We start from the raw sequence: 15,655 nt of genomic DNA on the forward strand, positions 1-15,655 counted from the left end.
CACCATCATTAACCGTAGGCCACCGAATCAGAACAGATGACAGGTTTGAAAATTGCCTCATCCTCCCCCCTGCAGGCGTGTGATAAATCATTAAATATGAAAATTGAAATCAAGTTACCTAAAGCTGCAAATGTACTGATTAAAGTCATAGTCACACTCAAACTGACATTGCCACCCAGAAGGTAAGTGTAAGCATTGCTTGCAGAGCCTCCAGGGGCACAACCCAAGGCAAAGAAACCAAGAGTTATCCCTGGGTCCAGTTTAAAGCTGTATGCTATTCCAAAAGCAATCTGAAATGATTTTAAAAGATGTATAAAAATTTAATATATATTTATTAAAATCATTATACCAATTTTTAGTCATCAATCTTACTCAAAATTAAAAAAAAAAAGAAAGAAAGAGAGAGTGAATAAAAATAAAAGAAAAGCATGAAAGATTGCACATGAAAAAGAAGATATGCATAAAAGAGTTAGCCATTGAAAAAAAAAAAGAGTACATTTTTAAATTACTCAGGAAGACTCATAATCATCTTCATCAAACTATTTGAGTGAGGGCTTGAGAGATTCAAATCCTCTCATGCAAAAGCCCTGGACAAAAACGATGATGTTTTGCATAGTGCATAGATGTCACCATACAGGTCGAGAATTTATGCTTTCTCAGACCTGTAGAGACAGAGATCAGCAAGTCTGGAAAAGTCAAAATGTGTAAGAGATATGGTTTCCTCTTCTTCCCTGCAAAAGGGGCACCATGAATCAAAGAAGACACAGTGTAATAGCTTTCTAAGGCCTGGACAGCCTCCATCACGGAGAAGTGCGGTAAAGGGCACCTCATGAGCTCCCGACTCTGTGTGGTTTTCAGCACCTGCACTCAGAAAGATTCGAGAAAACATCCTATAATGAAGCTAAGAAAAGGAGAGTGGTCTTCCTTGACAGAGTGCCTTTGTTTAGCAAGAAAGACAAAGAACCAATAAAAATAAGTGTTTAGACTCAAAGTTATGAAGGATGAAAAAGCTAGAGCCACTCAATATTCTTTTAAATTTATAAAAATAATAAACAAAGTTGTTTTTTTCCCATAATTAATTGTTAAGACTAATGAGCGCTATGGAACGTTTTAGTTTCGATTTCATGACATTTACAAGTCAACACTCTGGCTGGTAAAATGGAGGAACTCCTCAACACCATAAAGAGACAAAAGCATATATATATATATATATATATTATACATATTACATTGTAAGACTTGATGTCAAAAGTCATCCTTGTAAGACATGACTCATTGTCAAATCCTTCAAGGTGCAATGGAGACAGCACAAAGAAAGGGTCATTCCAAATAAAAAACAGGACGTAAAGGAAAAGAATGGACCAGTCTCTATTTTAATATCCTGCCATAAACAGCAGCTGCGCAGAAAGACTGAAGGGATTTGGTTATTAAGCAAATAGTCAAGCATTTAAATTTTAGTGAAAAAAAAAATTTAAGATACTTACAAGAGGCATAATAACAAACTGGCAACACAATCCAATTGCAGGCGCTATGGGACGTTTTAGTTCTGTTTTCATGACATTCAAGTCAATCTAAAGAAACAGAAGCAATATTTTCATTCATTTATTATATAGAATATTTTAAAAAATTTGATGTAATGCTGTTTCATAGCTCACTGCTTGATTTCATTTCAAAAGTTTTAGTAAGCTAAATAATGCCAACGAAGATTATTATTATAACATGCTTATAGCATGCTCAGAGCGCTTTGGTCCAATCTCATTTGTAGACCAATGGGGGGGGGGGGGGGGCGAGGGGGTATCTAGGAGTTGGTTTTCCGTGCTGCCTTTAGGCGCTCAGTAAACACAACTTTGCCCAAGTCGGGTGTCGAACCTCGAGCTCGCTTCTCGGTAGCCAAGCCAAGCCAAGTTCAAGTGCACTTGACCTCTCGACCACGCTTCCCACTATATCACATCATATAATATATAAAATATATATTGTAGGTTACAAACCACAAAATAATATAAATGCAAATTATGGACATTGACAAGTTAATTGAATTATAAAGAATTGTATAATATATATATATATACATACCTTGGCCCCCATACCAACATTTGTTAGGACAACCAGTAGTATAAGGACAATATTGAAAGCAACATCAATGGGCCTATGTCTACGCTCCACAAACAATCTATATGACATATTCTCAGACTGGCATTGGGTAGTTCCATGTGACATAGTCCCATTTGAAGGCATAGCACACAAACTCAACAAAGTTCTTCCTGGCAAATTTCCAGTAACCAGGACGCTAATATTTCCCTGAGAAAATTGCTGATCTATAAAAAATATTTTTTCCCCTTTCAGTTCAGCAATGTGATCTAAATCAAGAGATGCTTCTATAATCCAAGTTCCTTGGCTATAGTTGCTTCCAAAAGCAGTACTCTCTTCAGCAAGGATATGATCATCAATTGAAACATTTGGAGTATTAAAACTGTAGTAAAATATTAACTGTGATACTTCATTCTCTATGACTGTATAGGGAAAACTTTCATTTGTTTTTATTTCAAACGGCAGAGGTCGATATTTAGCCTTCGTAGATCCTGTCACCAATAACGATTGTGCAGTCAGGAAGCACAAACAAATCAAATGTAAGGTGTGGACGAAAAATAGCTTCATCAACATTTTAGAAGCGTGAATTTAAGTCAAATTTGAATCTGATTCTTATAATGTGTGCTCCCACCAAGTCTAAAATTTTTAAATGCTAGTCTAAATCAAACAGTAGAAGAAGAGTAACAAAGTTTAATATTGAAAAATCCCAACATCTGAACATCACAGTACAGAGATCGAATGCTGAGTACTGTACAGAATCTAGATCTAGATTTAAAAAGTATAGAGTATACTATACTATAGTATACTAACAGTATAGAGAACTATAGAGAGTAGAGTCTATCTAGATTTATTATATATATCTAGATCTAGTCAGTCTCTCTAGACTACTCTACTAATCATAACTAATGACTAATGTCTGAAGACTTAGACTGTGAAGACTCAAGTGTGTTGTCTGTTGATCATCAGTATGAGTATCAGTTTTTTAGTTACAGTTTTAGTTTACTGAACCAGTGAGATTTGAGATGAATGCAGTTGAGTTTGCCATCGTATTGATAGTGACGATAGTCCCATAGACAGGCCAATACTCTTATCTAATGAGTATTTGACTAGTAATATTAAATATAGTCGTATAGACTATTAATGTAATGTATTTGACTTCTAGATCTATATCTATTATAAATATAGATGATCCTATGCCTATGCTTATGCTATAGATCTACATAAGTATAATAAAGTCATCAGTTGATGGGAGATCACTCTGTTCATTTGTGCCTGTTTTGTTGCCAACTTTATATTCTTCAAACAAAACTTGAATAGGCCTCGTTTTACCAATCGTAAACAAACAACATTTTGCCACACATTACGATCTAATTTTTAATACACAATGGCTATCACGTGGCAGTTTTTTTTTTCTTTTTTTTCATCAATATTATCACGTGCAGGGGCGGACTGGGTGTCAAAATCGGCCCGGGCTTTTCTATACAATCCGGCCCACAAAATGATGCACGTCCAATCATCGCCTACCTGTCCTCAAAAGTATTGTGTAAAGTTTGATACTGGATCGAAAGTAGCTAGTATTTTAATAATTTAGTAGATGATTTTGAAACTATCTAAAAAGCTCTATTACTAAATGAATAAAGTATAACATTTGGATTGGGTAGAAAATTCCACCATATTGGCTATATAGGCATCTGGAGGCAGGGCCGGTCCTAACAATTGCGCCGCGGGGCCCTACGCGTAACTGATTGCGCGGGGCCTATTCTGGCTGGGAATAAGGGTAATAAGTGAAAATTAAGATTTTGTATAAGAAAAAAAATTCTACTTTGAATTGTATTTATTCTTTACTAAGAACTAAATTGCGATCAAATTAACTTTACTTTACGAACCTTGCAACCTATGGCATATTTATATGCCAGTGACTATAAAGTAAATAAAGAATTGTAACTTCTGATTAAGGTGAGAATTCGCCCGATTATTACATTTTAGTACATGAAAGCTGAGAATGCCTTTTTTCTTTTATCGCGCGTAGGATTGGCGTTTTACGCAATGAATGACACCCATAATTGACAATTTTGACTTTTTTTCAGGAGATTTTTATGAGTTTTCAGGAGATTTTAATAAATTCAGGAGATTTCCATGTTGTTTTTTTTTTCGTATAGATTCTGCAATTTAATAAATACACCTAGAATTAGCGCGGGGCCTATGAAAGCGCGGGGCCCACTGCGACCGCATAGGTTGCAGTGGCCTAAGACCGGCCCTGTCTGGAGGTCCCCCATCAACGAACATATAGTTTATGATAGAGTTTCACTCCTTGCCATTTTCTCAGGCGTATAGACTTCAGTTTACAAATACAACTCTTCATCCTCCATTATTTAACAAAGTCATTGGGGCACAGTGTCTGAGTGGTTAAGCGATTCCGAAACTGGGGTCCTGGATTCAAATCTCGGTGAAGATTTTAAATTTCGGGATCTTTTTTAGGGCGTCCTAACTCTAACGTGTACCTGACTTTAGTTGGGGAGGAGTCAAGGCGGTTGGTCATTGTGCTGACCACATGACACCCTGCTCGTTAACCATTGGCAAAAAAACAGATGACCTTAACATCCTCTGCCCTATAGATCGCAAGGTCTGAAAGGGGAACTTTACTCTAACTGCTTTCTCAATAACTTAGAAACAAATTTAAGTTTGTCTGTCTGCATCTTAGGGCTGGCTACACACACAACAGAACATTAAGTCCACTTGTTGGAAGGTAATTTTATAGCCTTACGTCCAGTAAAATAAATGCTGTCAAGAATTGTTTCATATTTTAGCGAAACCTCTTTGTATTTCTACTCCTGTTTATCCCTTTGTCGTCTTGGGCCTTGAGCCTATACATTCATAAATGATCATCATAAGGTTGGTGAATCTCTAGTGAGAAAACATTAATCATTTAACTAATTTTTTTTTATTTTTATTTTTTTTTTTTGCACAGGATTTCAGCAATAGTTGCTTTTTTATGTAACTTATTTTCTGCTCCTTTTTTTTTTTTTTATTCTTTTGCAATTTTGATTCCAATCAACACATTTCTACACTGTCCAAGATAGCCCAATAATTGTGATTTGTGAAGGACCTCTTAACGGGGACAACACGAGATCATGTGACAACTCCACCGAACCAATAAGAATGTGACTGGACATGTCATCTATAGGACTTAAAACATTGTTGGTCTCTTTATAGATTCATCCGAATATGTTCACACTAACGTCGATCTCTTTAAGAAATAAAGGCAGGCTTGGATTGGGCCGTCGGGACACCGGGAAATTCCCGGTGGGCCGTCGGCTGCCAACTGCCAAAAGAAAGTTATTATATTTTTTATTTTAACTGAAATTACCGTTGATTATATGATAGCTTCAAATAATAGTTTGTATTGAAAATAACCAAACTGAAACAGCAAAATCATTACTTTACGTTACGAGGTTTTAACCCGACAGCGTCGCAGCGACACTATTTTACTTTTATAATTTATTCGTTCCGATTTATTCTGTTTCCGTTTCAGACATATTTATTTTCCTTCTGTTTAAATATTTTGTAATACTTAAATTTTATTATTCAATAATCAATATAAACTTTTAAAAAAAAATCCAATCATGGCAATTAAGAAACACAAGTTATCAATTTTTTGTACATTGACATGCTACAAACATTTTATGATATTTCTACATCAAACAAATTCAATAATTATATCCGATACAGAGCAAAAGCTCTGTTAGATTCATTGACAAGTTTTGAATTTATTCTAACGTCTCAATTATTTCTGAAAATATTTGAACACACAACGCCATTATCTGAATATTTGCAAACAACTGGAATGGATATACTACGAGTCTATAAGATGGTTCAAGACAGTATCAATGAATTAAACAAAGTAGATAGAAATGTTGATTTTATTTTTCAAGCAGCTACACATTTCTCAACATTTGCAAACAGTGAACTAGAAACAAGAAAGCTCGACATTGAAGTGCAGACTGTTTGGAAAGAGAAAAGAATTCTAGCCAACTAACCACTTGTTGAAAGTGCGAAAGATAAATTTCGTGTAAATGTTCACAACATGATTATGGATCAAGTAATTAATAGTTTAAGACAGATTCTCTGAAATGCAAATCTTGCAAAAAAATGTATTGTTTGTTGTTATTTTGTTCTCCAGAAGTTTAATTTGCATAGTGTTGCTTATTCAATTTTGTATCTGGCTTACAAATTTGTTTTGACATTATCCTCATCACAAGCTGCTTGTGAGAGGTCCTTTACTAAATCGTAATACATTTTGAACAGATTAAGAAATTTGCTGAGCCAGTCAACTTGACAATCATTCATGCTGATGTCTTGTGAGAAGGACCTTCTTCCAAGAATCAATAACAATGAAACCATTGATGTTTTAGCATCGACTAGTGAAACGATGAACAAGCTGTTCTACTAAATTATCCGGTAGCGACATTTTAGACGTGAGTGTTTCTTATGTTTAGGTTGTTAAAACTAGTTATTTAACTGTTGAATGTTGTTTTGCATATTTACGAATTTGAACATGTAATAAATAAAAACATTCTTACAACTTAAAGTAGTGTTTTTGAACTTTAAAATTTCATTATTATTATTATTATTATATATTGTTACGAATCTCACTATCCAGGCTCTCTGCAAACTGCACCTTACACCACCAACTTAAAGAACTTGACAACTCAGGGCTCCAAAGTAACGTAACACTTTAATAGTTGAATAAATAACAGCCAATACTATACAATTGGCAACACGTACACTGTACAAATATCTCTCCGATAACACCGTTCCGCCGTATCAACTCTTGCACTGGCCTCTCCGTCTCGTTCCGGGCTTGCACTGGGTTCAACAGTTCAGGACTGACTTCACACACTAGGCTCGTTGTGTCGGACTCGATCACAGACCAAGATCAAGACGCCAGCCGTCTCAACTGTACTTGACAGTACTGAACCGTCGTAATGCTACTTACAGAACCACACCGCTGAACTGTGCTGTAGTCGACCGGACTGTAGTGAACCGGGCTCTGAACCTCTGCCGTGAACAGTGCTGTATTGAGCCCCTTTTCTCGACCGACCTGACTACGACACCTCCGCTCTTTATATAGGGTCCCTACTGGCCTTCTCGAACCGGACAGAACGCCGCTCGACGTTTCTAGGTGGTCAGATGACTACAACTCTCGTGACGCTGCGATCCTTCCCGAACCGTCTTGTTGATACTCGACTCGGCTGACAGTCGTAGCTCGTCACGGTTGACCGCTCGTCTAGCGCTGGCCTGGGGCGATTTGCGTCGGCTGACTACACACACACCACTACCCCCATCTGTGCCACCACCAGGTTTATAACAATATGAAATAATTATAGAAACAAAAGAAATATAATTAAAATTTAAATTAAATTAAAAATAAGTAGCAATATTAAATTATTGAAAAAATGTATATGAAACTAATGATGAGGTGGGCCGCCGCCATGGCCGGTTTTTTAAGCCAGTCCGACCCTGACTAAAGGCCTTAAGTTTCCTGTTGATCGTTTAGTGTGTATAAGAAATAGACGTCTACTAGAAGTACTACATACGGATGAAAGGGTATTGGCGACAATGCTTTAGATTAGTATTCGACATTACAGTGTATAAAATTATTTTTTTTAATCACAACGCTCAAAGTCCTGCTTTTAAAGAGAAAATAATAAATCTTTAAACGATTTACTGGCATTCATAAGGCCCACTCGGTGGCCCTACCGGCCTTATAGGGTACCGGCCCACCGGGCATTTGCCCAAATGCCCATATAGCCAGTCCGCCCCTGATCACGTGACTAAATGTTTTTGTTTACGTCTGGTGTCGTCTGGTGAATGAGGTCCATTATTTTCAAATAAACAGAGTTCCTTATAACCTTATTATAGTTTAAATTTATCTATATTTTTCTTCACATTGTGAATAAATAATGTTAAGAGAAGGCAATAAACCTAGATAAAAAATTAACATTAAAAGGTCTTACCCAAATATTAAAAAAAAAAAAGGCTCTTAATTTGCTCATTTTCCACGTTGACCGCATATCATCATATAGTAAATATCTTATAGCAGGGTTGTGTACTTGCTTCTACTCAGTTTGCTATCTTCATTGGCACAATGCATAATCAGATTTGTCGGCGACTGCACGATTGCTAGACCATTGCTGGACCAATACATGAGATGAACTGCGAGGTGGTTTCCAAACAAATCAGGGAGCTCTCCGTATAGTTTTCTTTCTATTGGGATTGGGGGGGGGGGGGGGGGCAAGCGTCTTGTTCGGTCCTCTTAATTGGTAAAGAATGGAGTTTTTGAAGGACATGGTCAACATTCTCTGGCGACACTACACTTGGGCAGATTTCACTGGTTCCAATTTTAAGAATAATTGTCTCATTCTGTTGTGTCCAATTCTGATGCGAAAGATTAGACGTTGGTCTTGTCTGAATAGCTTATAGTAGGCGTCATCTTTCTTGTGATTTGAATGATCGGCGTGTCCTGCTTGCTAACACTGAACATGACTTCCAGGATCCAACTTGCCGTTTACGAATTTGGGTACGCTGACGCCTCCTTGGGCTTAATAATAGGCCTTGTAAAAACAGAAGCCACGTTTCAGAAGTCACACAATAAAATCTACTCAGCCCCAAAGATGACCGTGAATGGACACCTCCTTAAATTGACGTGTAGACCAATTTACGTATCTAGGAAGCAGGGTATCCAATGCAAGGAGCACCAAAAAAGATTTCTAAGACAAATATGATTTTCTGAAAATTTGTAATAAAAAAAAAATTTTGGGCAATATATTTTTTAACGAACAAACCTTTTTACTTACATGTAATTAGAGCCCATGAAGACCTGCTAACTATTGTGAAAAGACGAAAGCTTAAAACCTTTGACCACATTACAAGATCTATGGGGCTCGCAAAGACCTTCCTTCAGGGAACAGTGCCAGGGAAAAGAAGAAGAGGCAGACAGAAAAAGAGATGGAAGGACAACATTAAAGAATGGACAGGCCTGCCATTGAGAGAGGTTCTAAACAAGGCAAAAAAAAAAAGGGAGGAATGGAGAAAGACGGTCGACAAATCTTGCCTGGTGCCCCAACGGTCCAATAGACTAAGGGATAGGTAAAGGTAAAAGGTAAACTTATTTTGTTTCTTGATCTGTCTTGTACATTTCTGTTATTCTAATTTTCATTCTACAAGAGACTTCCGCTGCCTTTTATCTGATGTTATCAAACTGCTGTATTGATCCTTTTTGGAAATTTCTTGTGATTACAAATAGACTCTTTTCTCAAAAGCATTCAAATATACTTAATTTTTAATTTATATATATATATATATATATATATATATATATATATATATATATATATATATATATATATATATATATATATATATATATATATATATTTAATTAAGTGAAATAGTGTGGTGTCGTTGTAGACTGTAGACCAAAGGATATTGATTTTCGTAAATTTACAATGCAGGAAAATACTTGTCTCCGTTTTATGGAGTGTGTCTGTGTGTGTTTCTATGGTGACAGGAAGGGAGAGGTTAACGATTGATTGTGAATGATGCAACATAGGTGGCATTGTCGTCACTTGGTCTTAGTGAGGGAGATTATGGATTCCCCAAGCTGGATAAAATCGTGACCTCCTTGCCGACAAAATGGTGAGGCGCTAAAGTATTTTTTTTTTATTTGTGTGTGTGTGTGTGTGTTTAGAATGGCTGGCTGCCTGGTCGTGCGGTTTGATCGCTGGACTGTCGTTCGGATTTATCGATGGTCGAGAGTTCAAACCCAGCCCGCTCCCATCCCCCGTCGTCCTGCGGAAGGTTTGGACTAGGAAGTAAACTATCTTCAACTCTGAAGGAACATCCGAAACATGTAAAACATTTTACAAACATTTTACAATACTTTTTAGATGAAAGCCATTATTAAAAGTTTGAGAAACATAGCATTAGGTCTGCGTTCTTCTTATTGGAAGACTGATTGTATCTTACCTGGCTACCAGTAACTATATAGCATCATAATAATTTGATCTACAATTTATAATGAAATATGACCGGAAACAGTTTTTTCCCCTTAAGTTGAGATTACACCTTAGCATATATTGCACTATATCCCCAAACAATATTTTTGTATGTTGGAGAAAGCAACGACTATATATCTAAAGACTTTCAATATTTGACTTATGTGTATATTGGGAAGGATAAGATTGAATTTGAGTGCTTAATATTTATCAGTTTGATGTTATTAATTTGGTTACCAAATGTGGATTTCAGAGGAGAAATAAATTCATTTAGAAATTGCGATGATATATGTATGACCATGGAGCTAAAGGAACGACGACCTCGAGTGTTTTTTTTTTTACAAAGCCGTATAAAAAAACTGGTTCTTTGCGCATGTTCTCGCGCACATTTGCAGGTCTATCATCTTAAAGTTATATATTTTCAACGTTCTTGTAGAGGAAGTTGTGTATAATCATATACGTTATGCAGGTTTATATTAATTGTAATAGATTTTGCCACTGTATATTGTTAGATTATAGATTCTTTAGACATTTGTATTGTATTATTATTATTACTAAAAACATTCTATATATAAGCCTATATTATTATGTGATGTTTCTGAAAATCGTGGTGGCCGCAAATTTAGAAAGCCCTACTGAACCGTGGTCCGGGGTTCGAATCCTGGTGAAGACTGTGATTTTTAACTTCAGGATCTTCGGGCGCCTCTGAGTCCACCCACCTCTAATGGGTACCTAACGTTAGTTGGGGAAAAGTAAAGGCGGTTGGACGTTGTGCTGGCCACATGACACCCTCGTTAACCGTAGGTAACAGAAACAGATGACCTTTACATCATCTGCCCTATAGACCACAAGGTCTGAAAGGGGAACTTTACTTTTTTTTTTTAATTTTATTTACGTTGCTAAAACCCAGCCGGAATCTACTGTGTAATAGATTTTGCCACTGTATATTGTTAGATTATAGATTATTTAGACATTTGTATTGTACTATTATTATTACTAAATATATTCTATATATAAGCCTATATTATTATGTGATGTTTCTGGGAATCATGGTGGCCGCAAATTTAGAAAGCCTTCCGGATAGAAGACTCAAAAGGAAAGTAGCAATTATGCATAAAACACTAAACCATAATCTTCAAATACAAAAATCTAATAAAATTGTCAGAAAGACACAATTTTAAAGGCACACTACCTGCTCCATATGTACTTTACACTAAAATAGTTACACGGGTCAAATATTTCGATTTCGTTTCTATTTCTTTGGTTACTAGATGTAAATTTGAAATTCTAAATCTGTTATTTACCAGCATAAGTAAGATTTTTCTTTAAATATAATAAGTTAATATAATTTTTTATAGTAGGCCTGACATTCTTTTCTAAAGGTTTTATATCAAAGCAAAAATACAAGCACACATATTTATTTAGACATCCTTTTTTTTCTTCCAATTTTATTGTGCATTAACGTTTATGTAAGAAACATCTTCCTTAGTACTGATTTTATTATGGATAAATATTTCTACACTTTAAAAAGAACTAGATCGAACCGTAGACATACAGTCGGATGATCATAGCTAGGTCTAGATCACAGCCCCCCCCCCCCAAAAAAAAAAAAAAGTTATAAAAAAAAAGTTTGTATAGTTTAATGGATGTTCAATTGTTTAGTTTAACTATATTTTAAAATTCATGATTAACTATTAGTTGAAACATAGTTTTAGTTTAACTTTTTAAATTTTGTTTAGTTCCTATCACAAAGATGACAAATGAGGTGGCAATGTGTTACTAACAAAAACTACATCAACATAACTGAAAAAAAGACAACTTAGAAAAGGTGATAAGGTGTTTATTTTAATCAACGATTCAAAGTACAAAATTGGAAAGCAATCTAGTTCGTCTGTTGGTCAATTTTAACTCAGCATCAGTATTAATTTAATACATTCTAAAGGCAGACGCGTGTAATCTTCTGATAATCAACAATTCAGCAAGTCAGAATTTTGTTTTTTTTTAGTTCATAAAGAAAGAATATTCCTCCACCAGCCACTGCTTCAAGGACCTTGACCTCTAGTTTCGAGAACAAGAGTTTATCCTGAAATAGGACTGGGAGTTTAGAGTTAAGAATCCTTTGACGTCTGCCTCGGTCTGAACCTAAAGCAGACGAGACAGTTATGAAGCACAAAAGCTCCAACCTCATTGGCTGGCGGGAAACTTCCTCCAAATAAGGAAGAGCTCTAGTTTCACGTAGTTGTGAACAGCTCAAAATCTTTTTGTTTCTGGATAAAATGTTGATGTCTGATTTTGTTAGATACCAATTGTCAATAAAAAAGCGGGCAATGTCAACGCTGTCTAAAATTAAGGAAACTGCGAGTGGCGATACAGAAGTCTTAGGCCAGCCAAAGATAGTGCTCTTTAGAAGTATGTCTGTAGGACAAAAGCCTATTTTAATTAGCCTTTGAATCAGAGTGCCATCACTACCAGCAGCGATAAGGCGATGAATGATATCTCGTTTGACAAATTCAACACTAGCTCCATGTATTGACAACGAAGATTTCTTTTGCTGATAATTGGGACCTAAATCAGCTTTAGCATCGATTAACAATTGCAGGCATTTTAAGTTGTAATTTTGAGCAGCTAGCCATACTGGAGACATGCCAGAAGTGTTTCTGTTGTTGATATCGGAGCCAGAGGCTATCAGAAGTTGGACAACTTCCCATAAGTCTCCATGACTTGCTGATGCAAGCGACAGTGGTGTGTCCCCATAGAAATCATCAGCATTTACATTTGCTTGATTTTCCAGAAAAAATCGAACAGTATTTACATCTCTCACAGCCTGGTGTAGTGGGGTTAGCCCTTCGTTACTTTTCAGGTTCACAGGAACATTGTACTCCAATAAAACTTCCACGAAATCTAATTTGTGACTCTCTGTTGCTGCATTGTGCAATGCCGTTAATCCCAAACAATCTTTTTGATTTACGTCAGCTCCCTTGTCCAGTAAATATTTGAGAACCTCTATACTGAAGCTACCTTGAGCGGATTTTATTAAAGCTGTATTTCCATGATAATCGTTGTCTTCCAAATTGGCGCCATTTTTGAGAAAAACTTCAATCACATGGATTATGTGTTGATCCATCTCATTTGAGTTCAGCTTAGGTCGAAATGTCAAGTTGATATCGTTGAAATAATCCCCAAATAACGCGTTGATTATAGCTGTGGTAGAAGTTGTGAAATTCACATCGGCTCCTTTGCTTAATAAAAATTCGATGACCTCTATGTGGACAGCGCTCATTAGAGGAGTTTTATCGTCGTGGACCCCATCAATGTACGCCCCTGCGTCTAACAGTAGCTGGATGAGCTGAATGTCTCCTAGCTTTACAGCTTGTATTAACGTTTCTGGTGTTGCTATCTCAGCTCTGGTCTCTTCACCACATTCGGTTAAGAGAAAGTTGAGCGTCTTCGTGTTCTTGCTTCTTAAGGCTTGAGTGACAGCGCAATCGGCTTCGAGCTCAGCACCGTGGTCAAGAAGGACGCTGGCAGCACTCGTAAAAGAGCTCTCCAATGCTGCATCAAGAGCTGAATCCTTGTAAGTCACGTAGCCTCGATGGTGGTATTTGTTAACGGGTGCCCCATGGTTTAGGAGAAGTTGAAGCATTTGTAAGTGTTGTCCCTTAACAGCGGACACCAGATCGTCGTGGGTGACCGTAGCGCCATAGGCACAAAGAATTTTTGCGAGTTTGTAGCTTCCGATGTTCAGCACGAGCTCAATGAGTGATTTTGCGCAGCACTGACATCTATTGACATCCATGCCAAGTCTGCATAACTCTCGAACAAACTCAATGTCTGATGAAAGAATAGCGTCCCTTTGCTGTATATGTTTTAAAACATAACAGAGGATGTCAGGCCGAAGATTTTGAGTTTCTTCTCTATCACATAATTTATACTTCAGCAACGTGATGCAGGAATCAAAGTCATTTTTAACAGCTGCCAACTGCAAAGGATTTAAGTTGACCAATTTGGCACGATTCAGGAACTCCAGCAGTTTACCGAATCCCATTCTTTTGGACACATCGAAAGCACTTTCGCCTTCATTGTTGATAAGGAAACCAGACAACGAAAACGAGCTACTTTGTGGGCATTCCCCGACTTGTCTGTTCGGGTTAGCTCCAGCATTGATCAGCAATTTAACCTTCTGGAGATGAGTTGTCTCGATGGCTGACATTAAAGCAGTGTTCCCAGTCGAGTTTTGTTCATCTAAATGCAAGCGTCTGTTTTGTAGTAGTAACTCAATTACTTCCCTTGACGTAGCAAGCATAAGTGGTGTATCGCCGTTGCTATTTTTAGCATTCACATCAGCGCCCAGCCTCAAGAGCTTACCCACAATGCCTGGAAAACCTTTCGCGGAGCAAATCATAAGAGGAGAGTTTCCGTTGTCGTCTCTGATTTCTAATCGGGTGCCATCTTGGAGGACAAACTGAAGTAGATGGTTGTAACCTATATTACAAGCCTCAAAAACAGCCCAATTTAAGGCGTGGCTAGAAAAGTGTGTAGTCTTCTGATCACACAGTCTCAAAAGTTTGTGAATCTTTGCAATGCTACCGGAAGCTATTGTTTTGAAGAAGATGGTGTCATTGAGTTGAACTGCATTCTTAGTTTCCATGTTATTATCAACATCTGCTATTAATTACAGGAATCTGGAGAAAAACAACAGTAAAGTCAATGACTATAGAATTTTAATCAGTTTCAGAAAGAATTTTTCCGTATATATCGGCATGGATAAGAAAATGAACATGTTATTTTGAGTGTTAAACGTAGGCCTAATTGTTGTGCGTAAGTATAATTATACTTTTATACAATCCAGTACTGAAATAAAGGTAAGAGGGACAGACTTGTTACTTTTTTTTTAAATTCCTCTTTCAGACCTTGTGGTCTATAAGACAGATGATGTAGAGGTCATCCGTTTTCTGTGGCCTACGGTTAACAAGGGTGTCATGTGGCCAGCACAACGACCAACCGCCTTTACTTTTCCCCAACTTGTTGATGCTCACTGCAACAAATTTTATAGTTCCTGGTCATAGACTTACATAGACTACACTTGACTGGACATGGAGATTTCTTAACACTACAAAAAAATGGTCGTAATTTTTTTTTAGAAAGCTGGATCAAGGCGTTGTTTTGTAAAGTAGTTGAAAGAAGTAAAGTTTCTTTTTTTTTTCATCCCTAACCTATGTAACATATAATTTAATTTTTAAATCTAGATCTAGTAATTGAACATCAAAAATAAGAGTACTCTCGTCTCATTATTGTTATTTTGCAATTTTTAGATACATAATCTAGAAAGATCTAGTTTATCAATCTATTTAAATGTACATAAGATGATTTAAATCAACATGAATTATTTCGATCTAGGATTTTTGAAATATTATCTCAATGGAAACAAACAGGAAATAGCTTTGTTTCATATATTGGCATTTATCTGAGAAATGATTTTGTATTATTTCTAAACTTTGAAAACCAAAGAT

At 36.6% G+C, this 15,655-nt stretch overlaps 2 protein-coding genes across 2 annotated transcripts in view; both read right to left on the minus strand.

Annotated features, from left to right (window-relative positions):
* Positions 1-3,331, minus strand: part of LOC106060256 (ileal sodium/bile acid cotransporter-like) — a 13,085-nt gene extending 9,754 nt beyond the window's left edge. The window contains exons 1-3 of the mRNA XM_056035897.1: positions 2,074-3,331; positions 1,485-1,571; positions 119-290 (exon numbers count right to left, since the gene is read on the minus strand). Of these exons, the coding sequence (XP_055891872.1) occupies positions 119-290; positions 1,485-1,571; positions 2,074-2,661 (847 nt within the window). The 5' untranslated portion in view covers positions 2,662-3,331. The remainder of the gene's footprint in view (positions 1-118; positions 291-1,484; positions 1,572-2,073) is intronic.
* An 8,789-nt stretch (positions 3,332-12,120) lies between these two features.
* Positions 12,121-14,793, minus strand: LOC106060257 (serine/threonine-protein phosphatase 6 regulatory ankyrin repeat subunit A-like). Its single transcript, XM_013218064.2, has one exon. It carries the CDS (start codon positions 14,791-14,793, stop codon positions 12,121-12,123), a length of 2,673 nt encoding a protein of 890 aa, XP_013073518.2.
* Positions 14,794-15,655: the final 862 nt, after the last annotated feature.

The sequence above is a fragment of the Biomphalaria glabrata genome, chromosome 7 (genome assembly GCF_947242115.1).
Source record: "Biomphalaria glabrata chromosome 7, xgBioGlab47.1, whole genome shotgun sequence".
In the NCBI taxonomy this organism is placed as follows: Eukaryota; Metazoa; Mollusca; class Gastropoda; family Planorbidae; genus Biomphalaria; species Biomphalaria glabrata.

What these genes read in the sequence shown, in the direction of transcription:
- LOC106060257 (XM_013218064.2), bottom strand. Translation starts at nt 14,793, where the DNA reads ATGGAAACTAAGAATGCAGTTCAACTCAATGACACCATCTTCTTCAAA.